This window comes from Xenia sp. Carnegie-2017, unplaced genomic scaffold (genome assembly GCF_021976095.1).
Source record: "Xenia sp. Carnegie-2017 unplaced genomic scaffold, XeniaSp_v1 HiC_scaffold_21, whole genome shotgun sequence".
Classification (NCBI taxonomy): domain Eukaryota; kingdom Metazoa; phylum Cnidaria; class Anthozoa; order Malacalcyonacea; family Xeniidae; genus Xenia; species Xenia sp. Carnegie-2017.
Genome location: NW_025813484.1, coordinates 6,113,812 through 6,134,225, shown reverse-complemented (window position 1 = coordinate 6,134,225; position 20,414 = coordinate 6,113,812). Strand labels below are relative to the sequence as shown.

The 20,414-nt window shown below is 37.0% G+C and overlaps 1 protein-coding gene across 3 annotated transcripts in view; it reads left to right on the top strand.

Annotated features, from left to right (window-relative positions):
• LOC124443716 (huntingtin-like) overlaps positions 1-20,414 on the top strand; it is a 54,331-nt gene that overhangs the window by 12,292 nt on the left and 21,625 nt on the right. For all 3 annotated transcript variants that reach the window (XM_046994224.1, XM_046994223.1, XM_046994222.1), the window contains exons 12-36: positions 629-678; positions 765-859; positions 2,210-2,311; positions 2,408-2,445; positions 2,541-2,586; positions 2,712-2,812; positions 2,913-2,992; positions 3,403-3,521; positions 3,724-3,981; positions 4,306-4,457; positions 5,059-5,119; positions 5,639-5,950; positions 6,742-6,849; positions 7,641-7,718; positions 7,820-8,067; positions 9,128-9,203; positions 10,678-10,842; positions 11,671-11,726; positions 11,816-11,979; positions 12,072-12,208; positions 12,852-12,965; positions 13,300-13,419; positions 14,058-14,252; positions 15,452-15,596; positions 16,858-17,070. In XM_046994224.1, the coding sequence (XP_046850180.1) occupies positions 629-678; positions 765-859; positions 2,210-2,311; positions 2,408-2,445; positions 2,541-2,586; positions 2,712-2,812; positions 2,913-2,992; positions 3,403-3,521; positions 3,724-3,981; positions 4,306-4,457; positions 5,059-5,119; positions 5,639-5,950; positions 6,742-6,849; positions 7,641-7,718; positions 7,820-8,067; positions 9,128-9,203; positions 10,678-10,842; positions 11,671-11,726; positions 11,816-11,979; positions 12,072-12,208; positions 12,852-12,965; positions 13,300-13,419; positions 14,058-14,252; positions 15,452-15,596; positions 16,858-17,070 (3,233 nt within the window). The remainder of the gene's footprint in view (positions 1-628; positions 679-764; positions 860-2,209; positions 2,312-2,407; positions 2,446-2,540; positions 2,587-2,711; positions 2,813-2,912; positions 2,993-3,402; positions 3,522-3,723; positions 3,982-4,305; positions 4,458-5,058; positions 5,120-5,638; positions 5,951-6,741; positions 6,850-7,640; positions 7,719-7,819; positions 8,068-9,127; positions 9,204-10,677; positions 10,843-11,670; positions 11,727-11,815; positions 11,980-12,071; positions 12,209-12,851; positions 12,966-13,299; positions 13,420-14,057; positions 14,253-15,451; positions 15,597-16,857; positions 17,071-20,414) is intronic.

Sequence of the window (20,414 nt, the reverse complement as noted above, 5' to 3'; positions counted from 1 at the left end):
ATACTGTGTACTGTAGCTAGATTCTGTATACTGTGTACTATACTTGTATTGAAGAACAAGTTAACAGTAATGTAAACGCTAGCTCCATTACTGGTGATTAGGACTCGTGATTCGCTAACTTTGTCTTGCGTGATATAGATGTCACGTCTGCTATCGTTTTACATTAGATTAACCCTTTAAGGCCCGAGTTTGGTTTTTGAGATTCTGTTTCATCTTCGTGATCGCTCCACATTTGTCGCAACGAACATTGGATGGTTAATGACGTTTAACCACTGAACTGAAAAATAAAATGGAACGCTAAGATGCATTTATATTCGAGTTTTTTGTGTTTATTACTGTTACTAAGTCTCGTGTGGTGAAACTTTATGTATATCCTTGTTTATTTTTGATGTAATATCATTGAATTTCTAAATAACTCGCTTCATTTTGGGTTTCAAAAATGGCGACGAGGTTAGCGTTCCAGCTTATATTACAGCTCACTGGGCGGTGTAAAAAATAAGCGGGCTGGCTACGCCACTAACTCAAAGTAACGATATGCAAGGCAAGAAGTGTGAACCTTGCTGGCGTTTCCCTTGCATCATTTATACATACCTATTGTTCTAATGTAAGAAAAATTTGCTTTTTACAGGTATGACTTCGAGACGTGGTGCTCACAATCCAGTGGAAACTATGGAACACGTGAGAGACCATGCTTTTACCACGTGACTTATCCTTAGCAACATATGAATACATTGTGCATTTATATATATCCCATCGATTTTCAGTTACCCTTCGAATTTCTGTGCTGCTCGATATGCTTGAAAAATTTGTCGTCGATGAATCGTCAGTGACCGTACGATTGGTCTGCACAGCTATAAAGGTGAACTTTTCATATCATTGCATCAAACAACAGCAGTTGCGTCGCCATCAAGATAATAGTGAGTTCACGATTCACGACGCGTCAGGAAAACGACGTACGTGAGACTGGGTTCTAGCGCGGTTACGTTGCCATACCATTTGCTGGGTTGTCACCAATCGCTCTGCAACAATTCGGCTTTTTTACGTCGCAAAGCCAACGTAGGATTTCAGAGGTAAACTTCCTGCAAAAACGTTGGTCAAAATAAGGCTATTTTCCGTTTTATTGTAACTTTGTTAAACCCTTTTAGTTTATACCGTGATTTCGTGCAGTTAAACTTATAAACTTTCGAACCCTTTGCGCCACGTTTGGTTGTCAAATCGTAACAAACTTTTTGGTCTAAAACGACAACGCACTGACCGCCTTAGAACCCAGTCTCACATACGTCGTCTAAGGACGCGTCGCTAATCGTAAACTTGCTAAGTAGAGAGGGTTGTCCATGTTCATATATGCATGCTATAATCCGTAAAAAGAATTGATTTCAAAGAAAATTAATACGGCAAAACATGCATTATGAATATTTGCTCCGGCGTTGCAGACTGTAATTTGTTAAAAATTTTCAATAAGCTCCATAAATAACCCGAGGTTCCTCAATAAATCCCAATTCTGTTACTTTCGTTCCCAGGTTCCCTGAGAGAAAGACGAGTCACTGCGCTGTTATGTAGACTGTGATTTCGTACGTCAGAATTTCGGTCCGTTTTAGCTGTTGAACTCATTCATTTTGGTAGCAACTTTTATCTTTGTTACAGGGGGGTGGGGGGAAGGGAGAATCGCTTATTAGTTAATCAATTTCTAAAAATAGTTATTCTCCCAAAACACTAAATCGTGAAATTCTCCTTCTCAAAAATGCACCAAAGTCCTAAAAATGATTTTTAGAATAAAAATTCCAAAACAGTCTTAAGTGATTTAATCAATCCAAGCGATCTCGGGCAAGTTTGCAACGCTGACTTGCCTCACCTTCCTCAGTTATCGCGCTGGTGGCTACACTGTGTAACAAGCCCATTGAACTAAATATAACTGGAAGGCTATCTTTATATAAACATACCTGTACTTGCTTGCTACCAAATTTTAACCCGAAGACACCCGTGTCTGGCGGTCAAATCCAGCATTCTAGCTTATCGTGGTAAATGAACTTTCTTTCGGCCGTGCGTGGAAAGTTTGGAACATTGGGACTAGTTGAATTGCCAGCTTCAAATTTTGGCGGGAAGTAGCATTCCAGTTACATTCAGTTCAGTGAACTTTCATATTTCCTGTCAATACTTACCATTGCTTACATCAATGCCATAATCGCCATTTGTTGTCTATTTTAATCAGCAATGTCTTCCCGCTCTATGTTTTTGTCCTCAATCGGCCAGAATTCTACAACTATGCTATAAATTGGTGCAACTTAGACAAAACTCCTACTGGCTTGTAAAGGTATGAAACAGTGCGTCCATCTTGCCGTCTGTTTGAAGTAATCTCTGATTTTTGTCAATGGTCGTTGCAAAGGCATTTTTATACATTCTTCGTTAGGTGGAACTTTTGCAAATATTACAAGTGTTTGACTTCAGGTATTAAAATAATATGGCCCCGAATAAACTTAAGAATTTCTTCATTGTTAAGAATACACTCCATTTTTGTTACTTCTTTGTGTCGTTTTTTATAGTTTGATTGCTTTTCATGAAAGTGAATGTGGTTTCGCGAAATCCGTGGTATACTATAATATCAGCATTTTTATTTTATACAATAAATATCGTGAATCACACAGCAAATCGATTTCGTTCACCGTGAGCGCACACACTTTTCATTTCAATGCCGTTTTCCTTTTTATCGACAGGATGGCAATCTTCAAAAGACTTATTTCTATGATGTCATTTTATTTTTACTTTCTGATGATGATCAAAGAGTTAGAACTGAAGCGGCAAACACGCTCGTAAAGTAGGTTCATCCTCACGGTCATATAGTTAGGTCCGAACTCTGAAGCGGTGTTTTATTTCGCGCGAAATTTTCGACATGAATACGTTTTTTCCTTACTTAGATTGGTTCGACAGATGTATTTTGATGATGGTGGCGGTGGAAGTCGAAAGCCATGGCTTGCTGTTGCAAAAAGGAACTTTGGTAAATTGCAAGTTTTGTCACATACATGCATCGCGTGTAATATTTTTAACACGCCTGTAACATGTATTACACGTGTAACTTTTATGACACGTGTGTTTCTTGGGTAAAGTATATACAGGTTCAACTCATATGCGCGTGTGTAACTTGTGTAACATGTATAACACGTTCAACTTATATACGCGTGTGTAACTTGTGTAACATGTACAAAATGTATAACTTGTATGACACGTGTGTAATTGTGTGACGTGTATATCATTCGTATAACTTGTGTTACACGTATACAATACGTAAGCAATACTCATTCGTATAACTTGTGTTACACGTATACAATACGTAAGCAATACTCATTCGTATAACTTGTGTTACACGTATACAAAGCGAAAGTTGAAGCATCGTCATTGCTATTTTAGGAAAATATTTTGGAGGTCGGAGAAAAATTTATGAAAATTCTGTCATCAAGACAAACTTGTCAAGAATCGTTGCAGCTCTCAGTCAGCGACTTAATGTTCCTACGTCAAAAAATGGCCTGGTAAGTGTATGTTTGTGTCACTTTATTTCCAAACACTTTGCAGAAATCCTTCTTCATTTTCAATGATGTATTTGCATCCATGTACATTTTTGAATGATGTATTGTATTTCTCGCTATATATGATTTTTATTCTGTTTTCTTTCTATGTATAACATTGCGCGGTCGAGTTCCATTTCTAATCAATCTTCAGATGTTTTTCTAGTTGGGTTATTGTGAATCCCTCAGTTTGCTCGCTAACTCCTACCCAGTCTCCTGTTGGCCAAAGTGCTGGTCCTGTGACGTGCACGCCATCACGCGTAGTCCTTCGCCTACAGGAAAATCACTCTCGCCTGAGTCTTCGCAGCCACAAATCTCGTCCGTACTCTGCAACAATGGCGGTGGTGCACTCGCATTTCTTGTGGAAATGATGACGTCATCTTGGCTCACCTTGAACGTTCCAGGGCACGAAAACGCTCTTTTGGTAAGCTGATTACCAATTAACCATATAAATTTTTAATGTACGTCAAATAGAGTATGTTTTACCTTGTATTATGGCTTATTGTTATGACTACATTGGCTTTTAATAATTTGACAAACCTCTGATCGTGGATAATGGAGAAATTTGTAGCTATGACATATACAATGGGCAGTTGAGAAAAGTGGCCATATGGTAAACTCAATAAAAAAACGTATGGCCACCTACTGTTTATGTATGTTTACATACATACTTATATTCTGTATATTTTACGCTAATGAACATTGATCATTAAAATGTCTTAGTGCTTGTCGTTGTCTTCTTTTCCAGGTGGTTGGTAAACTTTTGCTCGGAATTGCGAGCAGTGCTCTTTCTATTGGTCAACGTCGTTCCTCGTGCCCAGACTCCGCACGTCAATGGGCCATATTTGGCGATTCTTCAATTTCAGAACTTGCCGACAAAGTTTTTGTCCACATTTTGCGGTAAGTTCGAAACTGTGGATATAGGCATTGGACTACTAAATATATGTAGAGTACACACTTTTTTATTACTTTACTGCATGAATTTTTTTGGGCCGTAGAATTCCATCTTGTTCATTGATTGTTGCTCTGAAGCAACGTTGCGCAAGAAAGGGTTATTACAGACATGTTTCGGCAAACTTATGCCATTATCAGTGTGAATGAATGCTGTTACAAGATTACGAATTTATAAATAATGATAAGTTACTATTGCTGCTTGTGTATCACATTTTGTAACATATGATTCATTCACACTGATGGAATAAGTTTGCCAAAACATGTATATATTAAAAACGTTTTGTTCTCTGCGCTCGATTTTCTTGCTTCAATTGTGCCTCTACGTAAATATGGTACTAACTGGAAGTCAAATTTTTATCTCTAAGACAAACATTTTAGCTTTTTGTGATGATTTTTTTCTTCGGGGGCATGTGGAAAAATTGGCACTAGTTGAATTGCTTGCTTCAAATCTTGACGGGAGATAGCGTTCCAATGGTGTTGAGTTCAGTGGGAATTTTTGTGACAAAATATTGATTATGTTTGATAGAAAATCTTTCTTTTTTTTCAGATTACTGAATATCTTTTTTCACGTTATTGACAATATCACTCCAGGAGCTCATAGTTCAAAGGTTTGTATGTAAATGTTTCCCATGATGCTGCATTAGCATCCTTGGCATGATGTCACAACAAAAACATGAATAAGCTGTAACAGCTCCGTAGGAGCAGCTTTCGTCTACATTTAGACCATTCGAGTTACGGCAACTTTAGTTCCTATAGTGAACATTATGTTTACACAGCAGCGAAGTCAGTCTGTTTTTCACTGCTACAATGCAAATATTTTTGTATGCAATCACTTGAGAGACAACGAATTGAATTAATTTTCGAAAGAAATGAATAATATTTTGTTTTAAACATTTGCATTGCAGGAGTAAGAGATCGGGCTGGGTTTGCTAATTTATTTATGTGTTTCAAGATTCTGAATGAGTCTTGAAACAAAAGCACATGTTTCAAATGCAAGACGTTTATCTCCTAGTGTGTCTAGTATCATAAATATATAGTTTCGACATGCGTGCTATTGTTGAAATATGTTCTGGTTTTTTAACTTTCTTAAAAAAAATTAAAATCGTATATTTCGTCCAAATCAACAGCCTTTATTACTGAGTAAGGACAAAGACAAGTCGCCAACTCCTATTCCCGGGGCTGCTGTCCAAACCTTGACTACATCATCGTCACCATCAACAAACGTTTCAAGTCCAAAAAGACTCATAAATCGATCGAGAAGAAATACCGAAGGATCTGCTGATGCAGTCAACATTTCGGTAGAGAAAGGATCGACTGGAAAGACTGGCGAAAATGAGGGAAAGTTGAGTGCGTCTGGTGTTTTCTTAGGGCAATTTCATCATTTGCCACATTATCATCGACTTTATGAAACAGTGAAAGGTGTATTTTCAAATTACAAGGTAATGGTTAACAATCTAGGTGAATGTAAACAATCTAGGTAAATGTAAACAATCTAGGTAAAGATAAACAATCTAGGTAACGGTAAACAATCTTGGTAAAGGTAAACAATCTAGGTAAAGGTAAACAATCTAGGTAAAGGTAAACGATCTAGGTAAAGGTGGACAATATAGGTAAAGGTGAACAATGTAGGTAAAGGTAAACAATCTAGGTAAATTTAAACACTTTTGGTAAAAGTAAACAATCTAAGTAAAGGTAAACAATCTAAGTAAAGGTAAACAATCTAGGTAAAGGTTAGCAATCGAGGTAAAAGTAAACAATTTAGACAAAAGTAAACAATCTTCTTAAATGTCAACAATCTAGGTAAAGGTAAACTAAGTAGGTAAAGGTAAACTAGATACAAGCAATCTTGGTCTTTGTAAACAATCTTAGTTCATGTAAACAATCTTGGTTTATGTAAACAAATTAAGCAAAGGTAAACAAGGTAACTAAAGTAAACAATCGTAGTAATGACAATGGTGCGTTTTGGAACATGATGTGTTTTGGAAACACGACGTACTGATGTGGAAACACTACGTACTGATGTGGAAACACTACGTACTGATGTGGAAACACTACGTACTGATGTGGAAACACTACGTACTAATGTGGAAATACTATGTACTGATGTGGAAACACTACGTACTAATGTGGAAATACTATGTACTGATGTGGAAACACTATGTACTGATGTGGAAACACTACGTACTGATGTGGAAACACTACGGAGTAATATTATTTCTTTTCCAAACAGGTCAACTTAAAGTTTAATGAAGAAGAGAAATTTGTGAAGTTGTTAAAAACAATTTTGACCGTGTTTGCAATGCTACTGGAGCTAGTGACATTCTCAGACCTTGGAAAAGTGAGTCGATATTTGAATGTTAAAATGCGTATATCAAGGTCAGGGAAATATCTTCTTTAGATCGTTAAATCGAATTTTTGAATATTTTTGTAATATATTTGGTATAACAAAAATTTTATATGTTTGTGGATGTAGATCGTCCAGGTTAGTGGACTCTTGAGAAGGACTGTTTTTGTTGTTGTTGACTGACGTTTCGACAACCTTAGCGGTAGTCATCTTCAGAGCCAAATGAGGAGTAAACGTCAGTCAACATCAACACCGACAGTGGTTCTCAGGACTCCACTAACCTGGACGATCTACGATCCACAAAAATGTATCGATACTCCCGAGTTTAAACCATTCAAAAATTTCATTTTCGTGGGTTTTTGTGGCGTAAAACTTGGTGACTCTGTACCGGATGTGACGTAAAAAGGAAAACACATACATTGAAGATATAGCTTTCATTATACCGAATAAAGCTATTTTAGCCAATCCTCTTTAAAAACAGAACTACAAATTTACGATGCTGCATAGTTGTATAGTTTGACGACATTGTTTGAGCGAAAAATAAAGCGTTTGGAAAGAAGAACTGCGTTTTCTCCTTTTTACGTCACTTCCGGCGCGAAGTCACCAGCTACTAGGCCCAAAAAACCCACGAACATAAAATTTTCTATCTATCAAATATATTGCAAATGCTCGATTTAACTATCTAAAGGAGTTTTTTCTCTGGCCCCGATAAAGGCAGTTGAATAAATTTTTTTATCGCATTGTTTCGTTTTAATCGTTCAGATTTCTCTCGTATTTTTACGTAGAATATGGAGGAAATAATAGGGTACTTCCAAGCCACTGTGAAATGCGAAGCAGCGACAACTTTTCTTTGTGTTCAACAGGTTAAAACTCTTTCTTGTTGAATTTATTGAATCCTTTTTTCGAAGTAGCTTTGACTCGGAGTCAAACACCGATTTAAGATGTGACGATGTTATATTTTAAGACGTTGCGAGCGATATTTGGGGTGAACATTGCAGCTCAACCGAACCAAGGCTCCTCGCACTCCGCACAGCAGATTGATGTACTAGATACTGAGATAAGTGTCCCATCGTGTCTTGAAGATTGTGTTGACAAGTCGAGCAATGTCGGGTTTTATCGAACGTACTTTGAAGAGATGCAATCGGAGATTAGTGCCGCATTTAACGAGATTCGTACTCGCGACCAAACAGTTGAAGCAAAAGAAAGCAAAAGGTGATCTTTTTCACAGTTTGCACGAATGAAAATTTATCTTTGTGTAGTGTTGTCCCTAGTTATCCTTGTGTAGTGTTGTCCCTAGTTATCCTTGTGTAGTGTGTCCCTAGTTATCCTTGTGTAGCGTTGTCCTTAGATATCCTAGTGTAGTGTTGTCCCTAGTTATCCTTGTGTAGCGTTGTCCCTAGTTATCCTTGTGTAGCGTTGTCCTTAGATATCCTAGTGTAGTGTTGTCCCTAGTTATCCTTGTGTAGCGTTGTCCTTAATTATCCTAGTGTAGTGTTGTCCCTAGTTATCCTTGTGTAGCGTTGTCCCTAGTTATCCTTGTGTAGCGTTGTCTCTAGTATCCTTGTGTAGTGTTGTCCCTAGTTATTCTTCTGTAGTTTTGTCCCTAGTTATCCTTGTGTAGCGTTGTCCTTAGTTATCCTTGTGTAGTGTTGTCCCTAGTTATCCTTGTGTAACGTTGTCCCTAGTTATCCTTGTGTAGCGTTGTCCCTAGTATCCTTGTGTAGTGTTGTCCCTAGTTATTCTTCTGTAGTTTTGTCCCTAGTTATCCTTGTGTAGCGTTGTCCTTAGTTATCCTTGTGTAGTGTTGTCGTTAGTTATCCTTGCGTAGTGTTGTCCCTAGTTATCCTAGTGTAGCGTTGTCCTTAGTTATCCTAGTGTAGCGTTGTCCTTAGTTATCCTTGTGTAGTGTTGTCCTTAACTATCCTTGTGTAGCGTTGTCCTTAGTTATCCTAGTGTAGCGTTGTCCTTAGTTATCCTTGTGTAGTGTTGTCCTTAACTATCCTTGTGTAGTGTTGTCCTTAGTTATCCTTGCGTAGTGTTGTCCCTAGTTATCCTAGTGTAGCGTTGTCCTTAGTTATCCTTGAGAAGTGTGTGCCGAGCTATTTTGAGCAGAGTGTACCAAGTTGTCCTTCCGTAGTTTGTTCACGTTTTTGTGCATATAGTTGAAGTGAGCTGCTGCATGTTATAAATGGTCGGTGTCATGATCTACAAGTGAATCTAGTGATCATGGAGAATTACACTTTATTAACATCACTCTATCTTTTTCTGATAGCTTCAAAGATTTAAGTTTCATCAAAATGCTTCGGCAAAGACGTGGATCATTTCGACCTCCTCTTAAAGTCGACAAGGTTTGTTGCTTCTAAACTCAATAAATAGCAATAATGATTGTATTGACCATCTTTCCATTCCTCAGAAATTGTTTTTCAACACCCACCCCCATGTATATATAAAGGGGGTTCTCCTAGCAGGACTCATAGAATATTTGTAAACTAGTCTTCATACTACTTTCTTTACAAAAGTGAAGTTTGAGATTGTATCTTAACCTTTTATTGCAAAATAAAAGTTACTCTTGATCTAAAGGGTTGGTGTCAGAACTTTGAAGGAACCAACCAACATGGCAGCTTTCAAATGGAAATACACCATTTGTTTTCGATTCGTTAGAAAAAGTTATTTTTTTTTAAGTTTGATGACATTTTCAATGAAATTCAACGTCTTCTTCTTCCTTGAATTTTTCAAAATATGTCATTGAAACTCCTTGAAAAGTGCTTGAATTTCATTTTTCTAGCTTTGTAGGAACCCTGTCCTAAAATTGCTACCTTATTTGGAACGCAATGCCAATTTACTCGATTATGCCACTTACGAGCTCCCCCCTGAAAAGTATGGGGACCACCTCAGTAGAAATTTGAACATTCCTCTATGATTAATTGTTTCCCTGTTTTGTTTTCTATCGTAAACTACACTGAAATATACATTTTCAAATGGTAGATACTGGAAATTACTTTAATTATAAATTTGCCTTGTCCTTTTTAAAACGATGTAGTAGGCGTTTGCTATCTTTTCTTACATCTTTTGGTCTTACATCTAGCGCTGCAAAATCCTCCCTTGTCCGAAATGCAATGCGGCCGGAAATTGTTTGAGAATGCTCTTGAAAAAAACATCGATGCTTGTTGCCAACCCGAAATATTTCATAGTAAATTGCTGTGCTATCACCAAATTTATTTTCGATCGACGTAAACTTTTGCTAGGTTACAAGATAGCATTCAGAGAAATTATACTTCATTACGGCATGTAACCACTTGCTTTTAGAGAACGTTTTTGAACGATAGAGCTCAATAAGAAACGTTTTCGGCCACAAAATTGTTAAAATCAAATATTGTTCTGAATGTCACGGTGATTGACAATTAGGTAGTTCTTAAAAGAATTGTTGAAAACTAAAATCAAAAAAGCTATGAAATCAACCATGTCTTTAACTTTCATAGCTATCTTCATTTTGGTTTTCAACAGTTCTTTTAAGAACTACTCAATTGTCATTTACCATGACAGACACGCTATTCATGCGGAGATGTATCGTGTCATTTATTTTTAGATATCTTTATTTTGGTTTTAAACAGTTGCTTTTAAGAACTACTCAATTGTCATTCAGCGTGACTAATACGTTATTCAGAGCAATATTTATGTTTTTAGCCAGAACCAAGTATTTTTTTATAATTACTGAAATATTTACCATCTCATTTGAACAAGTGATGATTTGAATTATTAATCAAATTGCAATATTATATATGTGTGTTTAGCCTATTCAACGTTCGTTATGTCGTTTTCTAGCAAGCCCAGGTTCATTCTTACATCAGAATGTTTGAACCTCTGGTCATTAGAGCGTTGAAGGAATACACGACGTCCAGTTCCATCCAGACTCAAGCCCAAGTCCTTAGTATATTAGTTCAACTTATTCGGCTGAGAGTCAATTATGCTTTGTTAGACTCCGAGCAGGTGTGTACGTAATATCATAATAACTGTTTTTATTATACAATAATGGTGCAATCTCGATTGTGATTGGCCTAGAGCCTGTACACACAAAAAGTTTAATGGTGAAATCTTCATGGAGATTTGCAAACGTTTCACTAATTATTGAGAATATAAGGACGCGAAAAACACGAAAAGAGCTGAATTGTAAGAAAGTCAAGGGGTTTTCAACCAGTTTTTACGGGGAAAAGAAGAAAGCGAACCGTTTTAAGATTATTTCATGTCAAAGCAAGGAAAACTTTATAGCTTACGTACATAAAGGTTTCTGCGTTTATAATTATTAAAACGTAAATGGTTTGAACCCGAGAGTATCGTTACATGTTTGTAAATGTAGATCGTCCAGGTTGGTATAGTCCTGAGAAGGACTGTTTTTGTTGTTGTTGACTGACGTTTCGACAACCTTAGCGGTAGTCATCTTCAGAGTCATCTTGGACGATCTACATTTACAAACTTGTAATTATTACAACGATTGTTGAATTCGGTTTTTGCATGGATGGGAAGAGTGGGCCCTCCTCTAAACCCGCAGTTAATCCATCCCTGCTGAACACAATGCGACTAACAGAAATTTCCACGAGTTTTATAAAGAATAACGAAAGACATAATCCATTAACTGTGGAAAAATAGATTCGGACATTTCTGACCGAGGGATGATCGGTTAGATTATCGACGTAAAATCACGTTGATGTTGTTTTATTGAAAGAATTTTGACATTACGTAATGTCACCCTTTCATTTACCTTGTCTTTACTCGAGCTAACTTTGCATCTTTTCATTTCTTTTTTTTTGTTCGATGCAGGCGTTTTTGAATTTCGTCCTCAAACAATTTGAGTTCATCGAGGCTGGCCAAATACGGTAAAAAAAAATACAATAAGCGTTTCAAATTTGTGGGAATTTTTTCTACCTTTAGCGTGTAACGTTTTTCACGTTTTTGAATTTAATAGTGACGTCGAGAGGTTTTCTCCGCATATATTCCAGTTTCTTCTCTTACTCTCGTATGACTGTTTTCAACCGAAGTTCAATCAGGCAAAATCCGTCTTCGGCATGTCAAAAATCATTCAAGTTTGTGACGACCTTATGGCTTGTGGTCAGTCAGCAAGAACACATGGTAAGCTTAACGTTTGTCACATATGTGTCGCCGTCAATGACCTAGAACCCAATCTACTAGATCCCTGACTTCGCCGAGTATTTTGTTTTCAGCCGTCCCAGCTCTTTGTCCTATTGTATACGACTTGTTCGACACACAAGCCACGGGCAGAAACGAAAATTCAAAAGAACTTGAAACGCAAAGAGAAGTGTTCGTCTCCATGCTTCTGAGATTGGCTCAGTTTCCTGAGGTGACTAGCTACGTCATGTTCTTGCGTGTGCACTCCATTGAACTAAAATACTTGGAACGCTACCAGGAGCAAATGATTGAAGCCAAATCTTACACCCAGATACGCGAGATTACACCCAGACACGTTTGCTTAGTGTTTCGATATTCTCTCGCGGAGTGAAAATTGGTTGAAGTACACACGCGTGTCTGGGTGTAATCTCGCGTGTCTGGGTGTAAGATTTGGCTTCAAAAAATTATTAAACTTTTCTATTACAGGTAGCGTTCCATGTATTTTAGTTCAATGGCGCACTTTCACTGATGTCTATAAAGCTTACACAAATACCGTAGAATCTTCAAAGTAGCCAGGCTACTTTTGAAATCAGGGGCGACGAGAGTGGCTACTTACGTGGGGGGGGGCTTAGTTATGGAAGGCGATTTTTTAAAGTTGTTATGGTTTACTCTTAGTCCACGTTTTATAAACCTCCTAAAAGATCTATAAGGAGTGCGGTTACTTTCACGATTCTTTAGTGAATGTTAAAAAGGCGGCAACTTTTGGAGCGGGGGGCGGCGTTTGCTTTCGGGGGGGGGCTACTTTCGAGACTTTACGGTATCGAACCATTTGTCGGTTGACATTGTTGTTTTCGAACCATTTGTTGTTTTTTTAGGTTTTAAATCTTTTGGTGTATGTTTTGGCTTTCTACCGCTCCAATGATGAAAAATGGAAGAAGTTCTCAAGGCAGGCTGTGGATACTACCATACAACTGTTGATCAAGCAGCAGGTTTGTGGTAGATTTGTTGTATGTACCAACTTGCATCCTCCCGTATAATTAAAGTATGAAGAAATATTTCAAAAGAATATTTAAGGAGTATTACCTTTGGCATTTTTTTGTAGTATTTTGAATCTTAAATGTATTTTATTGTAATTTGTACTTTCTTTCCCCGGGTCTAAATACATTGTTGATGTATTTATTTGAAATTTGAGGATGCGGTCCTTGAGAATATTATTATATGGTCATGAACGACTTTCAGATATAAGGAAAATCTATAATCCTTACGCTGAATTTAACAGACTTACACTTAAAAACTTCTTAATGCATTGAAATCATTTTCTAGATAATAATTGACGATGTTAACAGTTTGCAGAAATTGGAAAGTCTGTTTGATTCCGTCGCGCCTATTGCGCTCCGTCCCATTGACGTCATCTTGAAGGCTCTTTTTGCTCCCGCCAACTTGGTAAGGTTATTTCACTTCATTTTGTAATCTATCCTAATATAAATATTAAAGATTTTAAGTTTGACGTCCAATACCAATACCAAATGAGGTGAGGCGCATGCGTTTTGCTAACAAAGAAACGAAAAAGCATATGCATTGGAAGTCGCCACTGCCGAAGTCGGCTTGTTTTTGGAAGTCGATATGAACGTGTTGTCAACGGAAGATAAAATGATAGAAAACCTTATTTGGATGGTTTTTCAACTCGAGATGTGAAAGGCTCGTTTATTTGCATCAATTGATGCATGTTTGACTCAAAATTTTTACAGAACGTCGATATTTTACTTGATTATTTCATTTCTGAAAGCTTTAATGTTCGTCTCTATAACTTGACACATTAAAATTCCCTGAGAAAAATTGAAAACGGAAGTGTCGTTTAGATATTGCTATCGGTATTGGAAGTTAAACTCTCTGTTAGATCCTGTACATCCAACATCCACCATTCCACAAACATTGCCCATGCTCGAGTGAATATTTTCAAAAGCAAATTTTTTGCTTTCTATTTTATCATCCTACTTCGCAACCGAATGGCAGAATAGGGATGCGCATGCGTCGTTATAGACAGAGCACTAATATTATTCTATATTCCATTTGTGGTGAAGTTGAGTAGGTTATCTGTGAATCGATGGCTAGCTCAAGTTGTCACTCTGCTCAAAGTAGTCGTCACTCAGTGCACCGAAGAGAATTTTCTTTCGAGGGCAACGCAACTTGGATTCACCGCGAATTTAGTGGGAAACATTGTGTATGGTAATAATCTTGACGTGTCTACATTGGATGTCGAGAGTGACCCTGGAAAGGTGAGTTTTATATGAGCCTTTTATATATGATCATTCATGGAACAGTCAGCGGTTGGCTCCTTCATTGCTCTCACTGACTTGCGACTAGGATAGATGTGAGGAGTGATAATTAGGATGGATAGGGGTAGATAGGATAGATGTAACTGGGATAGACTAATCCTGGAAATTTGAGATTGTTATGAGCCTCTTATGTAGATCATTTATTGAAATGTTCAGCGGTTGGTTTATCCATTGCTTTCACTGTTACTAGGATAGACGGGTGTACTGTTGTATCTTTAAGATATCTATGTGGTGTCCTAGAGGTATTCTGTTTCTACTTTAAGGAAGGAACCCACAACATAGTGAGCTAGAACTAATGATAACACAAGTGAATATATCTCGTATCTTCCGAGGTTTTCGACGATAGAGCCTGGCAGATGGTTGCCATACTATATTACTTATGTTAGTGCTGCTTTCGACTTGGAGTACATCGTCATTTCACAAACTTCATTTTAAGCGAACAATCCATTTGACTGTAGACATATTCCAGTAAACTTAGTTTATTCACAAAACATTGCTTGGGGGAGGGAGAGGAGTGTGTGAACAATATACATATGAATATATATTGAAAAGGAGGAGGGAGGGGAGTGTGTGAACTATGTACATATGAATATATTGTGATCAGGGGGAGGGAGTGAGTTTGTGAACTATATATACGTATGAATATTAGTGATTAGCGGGAGGGAGGGAAGTGTGAACTATATACATATGAATATACATATATATTATAGTGATCAGATGTTTAAGTGTCAAGGCTATTAGTACTCGGGCTACCGTTGTTAAGCCCGAGTTTACAATTCAGGTTTTCCTTTACTGTCGCGAGACTACATAAATCATGCGTGACTGACACGAAGTCTCTGAACCAGTCGAGCTCTTTCTTCAATCTTTTTACGAGTTATATTTCCACATGAGAAAGTGCATTGCCCTCAATTTCGTTGTAACATTTGGCAACCATTATGATACACAAATAGAACCAAACATTGTTCTCGTGTAGCCCGTGTGAACGCCTGATAGAAGTCTTGTTAAATTGGATATAGGAAACGAAGAAATATATTTACTAGTTGAAAATAGTCTCGAGACGAAAAATATGAACCTGTTATTTCCGGCACGTTTGTCGGATTTAGTGGAAAAAGTGCATTTATACTTATGCTTTTTCTCAGGTCATGGCACATTTTCTCGTTCACGTGTTGTATCATGCCATGCAGAACTGGTCCTTTATGGATATTCAAAATGGAGATACCGAGGTCTTTTTAGCTCAACTCACCATGTATTTATTGTTGTACATACAAGAAATCATAAAATCAGGTAAATCAACTTTACGTAAGAATGTTTTATTCATAATGTGATCGTGAAATATTGAAAAGACTGATTGATTCTGTTGCCGAACATTCCAACTTTTTTGGATATGGATTCTGTTGAAAAATTGATACGGATGGCAGATGTATGATTGACGATTCCTCTCTTTTTGGTTGTCGTCGTTCGGTACATCTGAATGGGAGCAAGAGCCGAAAAAATGTAGTACAAAGTATACAATGTAAAATAAAACATAATCCGAAAAAGGACCTCTTTTAAACTTAAATTCAAGTTATAAAACAAGACGATCTAAACTGTAATATTTCGGCTTTATTTTAAAACCACCATCAGACCAAATGATGGAAGCTGGTAGTTAGTTGTGTGTATACAAATTTAGATTTTTAAGTTAATGAAATTGTCGTCTGGTGAAGGCTATGGACAATAAGTATCCAACCTCAAGGTGAAAAGATTGCTCACGGTCCATCTTTACAGAATACTGACATGAAAATTCCATCATCTGAATGACAAAATTAAGAAAATAATTATTTTATTCGTTATTGACTGTCTAAGGAGTACTTTTCTCGTTGAAATCATCATAAAAATAATGGAAATAATACAATTTTCGTTCGTCTTGTAATTGTTGAGCAAGAATTCGGTATTTGCGGTTCTTTTCTTTAGTTTGTTTGGTTTTTAACGGTTCATCAATCGTGTTGCAAAACGCTGTCTTGTTTAGACTTGTAATTATTTCTCTATATTAGCTGTGACTTTTGTAATACCATGGTTGCCTCAATTTTTGTTGTTCTTATAAGACGAATTAATAACGTATTTATCGAAAGGCGCATTGCAAGTAATAGACCATGCACGTAGTCTGTACACTGCATTGTAGTATCGCAAGCAATCCCGAATTTTGAGTTTGAAAATATAAAAATCAGCACAAAGTATTTCCAAAAACACAAAAACATTTAATTTATCCCTGACTAAAACATTTTGGCAAATATTATACATAGTATTACAAAGCAAGACCATGGTAGTTTGGTTACTTCGTGATGAAATGCACTCGAACGCCTTGGGAGGTTTAGGAAAAGGAAGGCCTAGGCTTTTGAGTACATTTAATCACTAAGTAACGTCACTACCCCGGTTTTACTTATAACAAACACATAATATCCGAAGTTTATGGACATCTTGTGTTTTATGCGCTCATGGGCTTATTGTTTGTATGTATATATATATATATTCACAAATAATGCTATTAATAACATTTATGCTTGTTTAGGTTTATTCAAAAACATCAGCAAGGCTGTTTCGTCGCTTATAAAAGAAAGTATACTTACTTCTGATGAATTACAAGTCACCAACAACAAGATCAAGAAAATCCACAAAGTATTTTTGTCTTTAAAAGAAATTCAACCAACTTTGTGCCTTCAATGGTTGAAACTTTTGTCGCTCGTGGATGTTGACGACGAGAATTGGTGGACGCTTTTGCAAGGCAAGTACATAAACATGTTTTCGTTTCATTCTTTTTACATACATATTGTTCTTCTTTATTCCTTACGTCTCGATTTTCTCTTCACTTCGTCTTTTACATTTACTTCTCGACTGTCGAATTTTCGCTCTGAATTCATTACTTGTTTTGTTCTTGAAACGAGCGATTCGAGCTGACTTCTCGAGCGATGATTATTTTGTTTCGATTTTTTCGATGATTTCGTTTGTTTCTGATTTTCTTTCCATTCACTTCGATTTAAACTTTTTTGTTTTCCTCCATTCATTTCTTTTATTTGCTAATTAAACTAAAGGGCTTTGTGTATATGTTCGCACACAGTCACAATCGTGTATATCTGTTTCTACCCAGTCACAATCGTGTATGTTTGTTTCTACCCAGTCACAATCGTGTATATTTGTTCGTACACAGTCACAATCGTATATTTGTTCGTACACAGTCACAATCGTGTATATTTGTTCGTACACAGTCACAATCGTGTATATTTGTTCGTACACAGTCACAATCGTGTATATTTGTTCGTACACAGTCACAATCGTGTATATTTGTTCGCACACAGTCACAATCGTGTATATTTGTTCGTACACAGTCACAATCGTGTATATTTGTTCGTACACAGTCACAATCGTGTATATTTGTTCGCACACAGTCACAATCGTGTATATTTGTTCGTACACAGTCACAATCGTGTATATTTGTTCGTACACAGTCACAATCGTGTATATTTGTTTCTACCCAGTCACAATCGTGTATATTTGTTCGCACACAGTCACAATCGTGTATATTTGTTCGCACACAGTCACAATCGTGTATATTTGTTCGTACACAGTCACAATCGTAAATTTGTTCGCACACAGTCACAATCGTGTATATTTGTTTCGTACCCAGTCACAATCGTGTATATTTGTTCGTAATAGTCACAATCGTGTATATTTGTTCGCACACAACCGTGTATATTTGTTTCTACCCAGTCACAATCGTGTATATTTGTTCGTACACAGTCACAATCGTGTATATTTGTTCGCACACAGTCACAATCGTGTATATTTGTTCGCACAGTCACAACCGTATATTTGTTCGTACACAGTCACAATCGTGTATATTTGTTTCTACCCAGTCACAATCGTGTATATTTGTTCGCACACAGTCACAATCGTGTATATTTGTTTCTACCCAGTCACAACCGTGTATTTGTTCGTACACAGTCACAATCGTGTATATTTGTTCGTACACAGTCACAATCGTGTATATTTGTTCGTACACAGTCACAATCGTATATTTGTTCGTACACAGTCACAATCGTGTATATTTGTTTCTACCCAGTCACAATCGTGTATATTTGTTCGTACACAGTCACAACGTGTATATTTGTTTCTACCCAGTCACAATCGTGTATATTTGTTTCTACCCAGTCACAATCGTGTATATTTGTTTCTACCCAGTCACAATCGTGTATATTTGTTTCTACCCAGTCACAATCGTGTATATTTGTTCGTACACAGTCACAATCGTGTATATTTGTTTCTACCCAGTCACAATCGTGTATATTTGTTCGTACACAGTCACAATCGTATATTTTGTTTCTACCCAGTCACAATCGTGTATATTTGTTTCTACCCAGTCACAATCGTGTATATTTGTTTCTACCCAGTCACAATCGTGTATTTGTTCTAACCAGTCACAATCGTGTATATTTGTTCGTACACAGTCACAATCGTATATTTGTTTCTACCCAGTCACAATCGTGTATATTTGTTTCTACCCAGTCACAATCGTGTATATTTGTTTCTACCCAGTCACAATCGTGTATATTTGTTCGTACACAGTCACAATCGTATATTTGTTTCTACCCAGTCACAATCGTGTATATTTGTTCGTACCAGTCACAATCGTGTATATTTGTTCGTACACAGTCACAATCGTGTATATTTGTTCGTACACAGCCACAATCGTGTATATTTGTTTCACCCAGTCACAATCGTGTATATTTGTTCGTAACAGTCACAATCTGTATATTTGTTTCTACCCAGTCACAATCGTGTATATATTTGTTCGTACACAGTCACAATCGTGTATATTTGTTTCTACCCAGTCACAATCGTGTATATTTGTTCGTACACAGTCACAATCGTGTATATTTGTTCGTACACAGTCACAATCGTGTATATTTGTTTCTACCCAGTCACAATCGTGTATATTTGTTCGTACACAGCTCAAATCGTGTATATTTGTTCGTACACAGTCACAATCGTGTATATTTGTTTCTACCCAGTCACAATGTATATTTGTTCGTACACAGTCACAATCGTGTATATTTGTTCGTACACAGTCACAATCGTGTATATTTGTTTCTACCCAGTCACAATCGTGTATATTTGTTCGTACACCAGTCACAATCGTGTATATTTGTTTCTACCCAGTCACAATCGTGTATATTTGTTCGTACCAGTCACAATCGTGTATATTTGTTTCTACCCAGTCACAATCGTGTATATTTGTTCGAACACAGTCACAATCGTGTATATTTGTTTCTACCCAGTCACAATCGTGTATATTTGTTCGTACACAGTCACAATCGTGTATATTTGTTCGTACACAGTCACAATCGTGTATATTTGTTTCTACCCAGTCACAATCGTGTATATTTGTTCGTACACAGTCACAATCGTGTATATTTGTTCGTACACAGTCACAATCGTGTATATTTGTTTCTACCCAGTCACAATCGTGTATATTTGTTCGTACACAGTCACAATCGTGTATATTTGTTTCTACCCAGTCACAATCGTGTATATTTGTTTCTACCCAGTCACAATCGTGTATATTTGTTCGTACACAGTCACAATCGTATATTTGTTCACAGTCACAATCGTGTATATTTGTTCGTACACAGTCACAATCGTGTATATTTGTTTGCACACAGTCACAATCGTGTATATTTGTTCGCACACAGTCACAATCGTGTATATTTGTTTCTACCCAGTCACAATCGTATATTTGTTTCTACCCAGTCACAATCGTGTATATTTGTTCGTACACAGTCACAATCGTGTATATTTGTTTCTACCCAGTCACAATCGTGTATATTTGTTCGTACACAGTCACAATCGTGTATATTTGTTCGTACACAGTCACAATCGTGTATATTTGTTCGTACACAGTCACAATCGTGTATATTTGTTCGTACACAGTCACAATCGTGTATATTTGTTTCTACCTAGTCACAATCGTGTATATTTGTCGTACACAGTCACAATCGTGTATATTTGTTCGTACACAGTCACAATCGTGTATATTTGTTCGTACACAGTCACAATCGTGTATATTTGTTC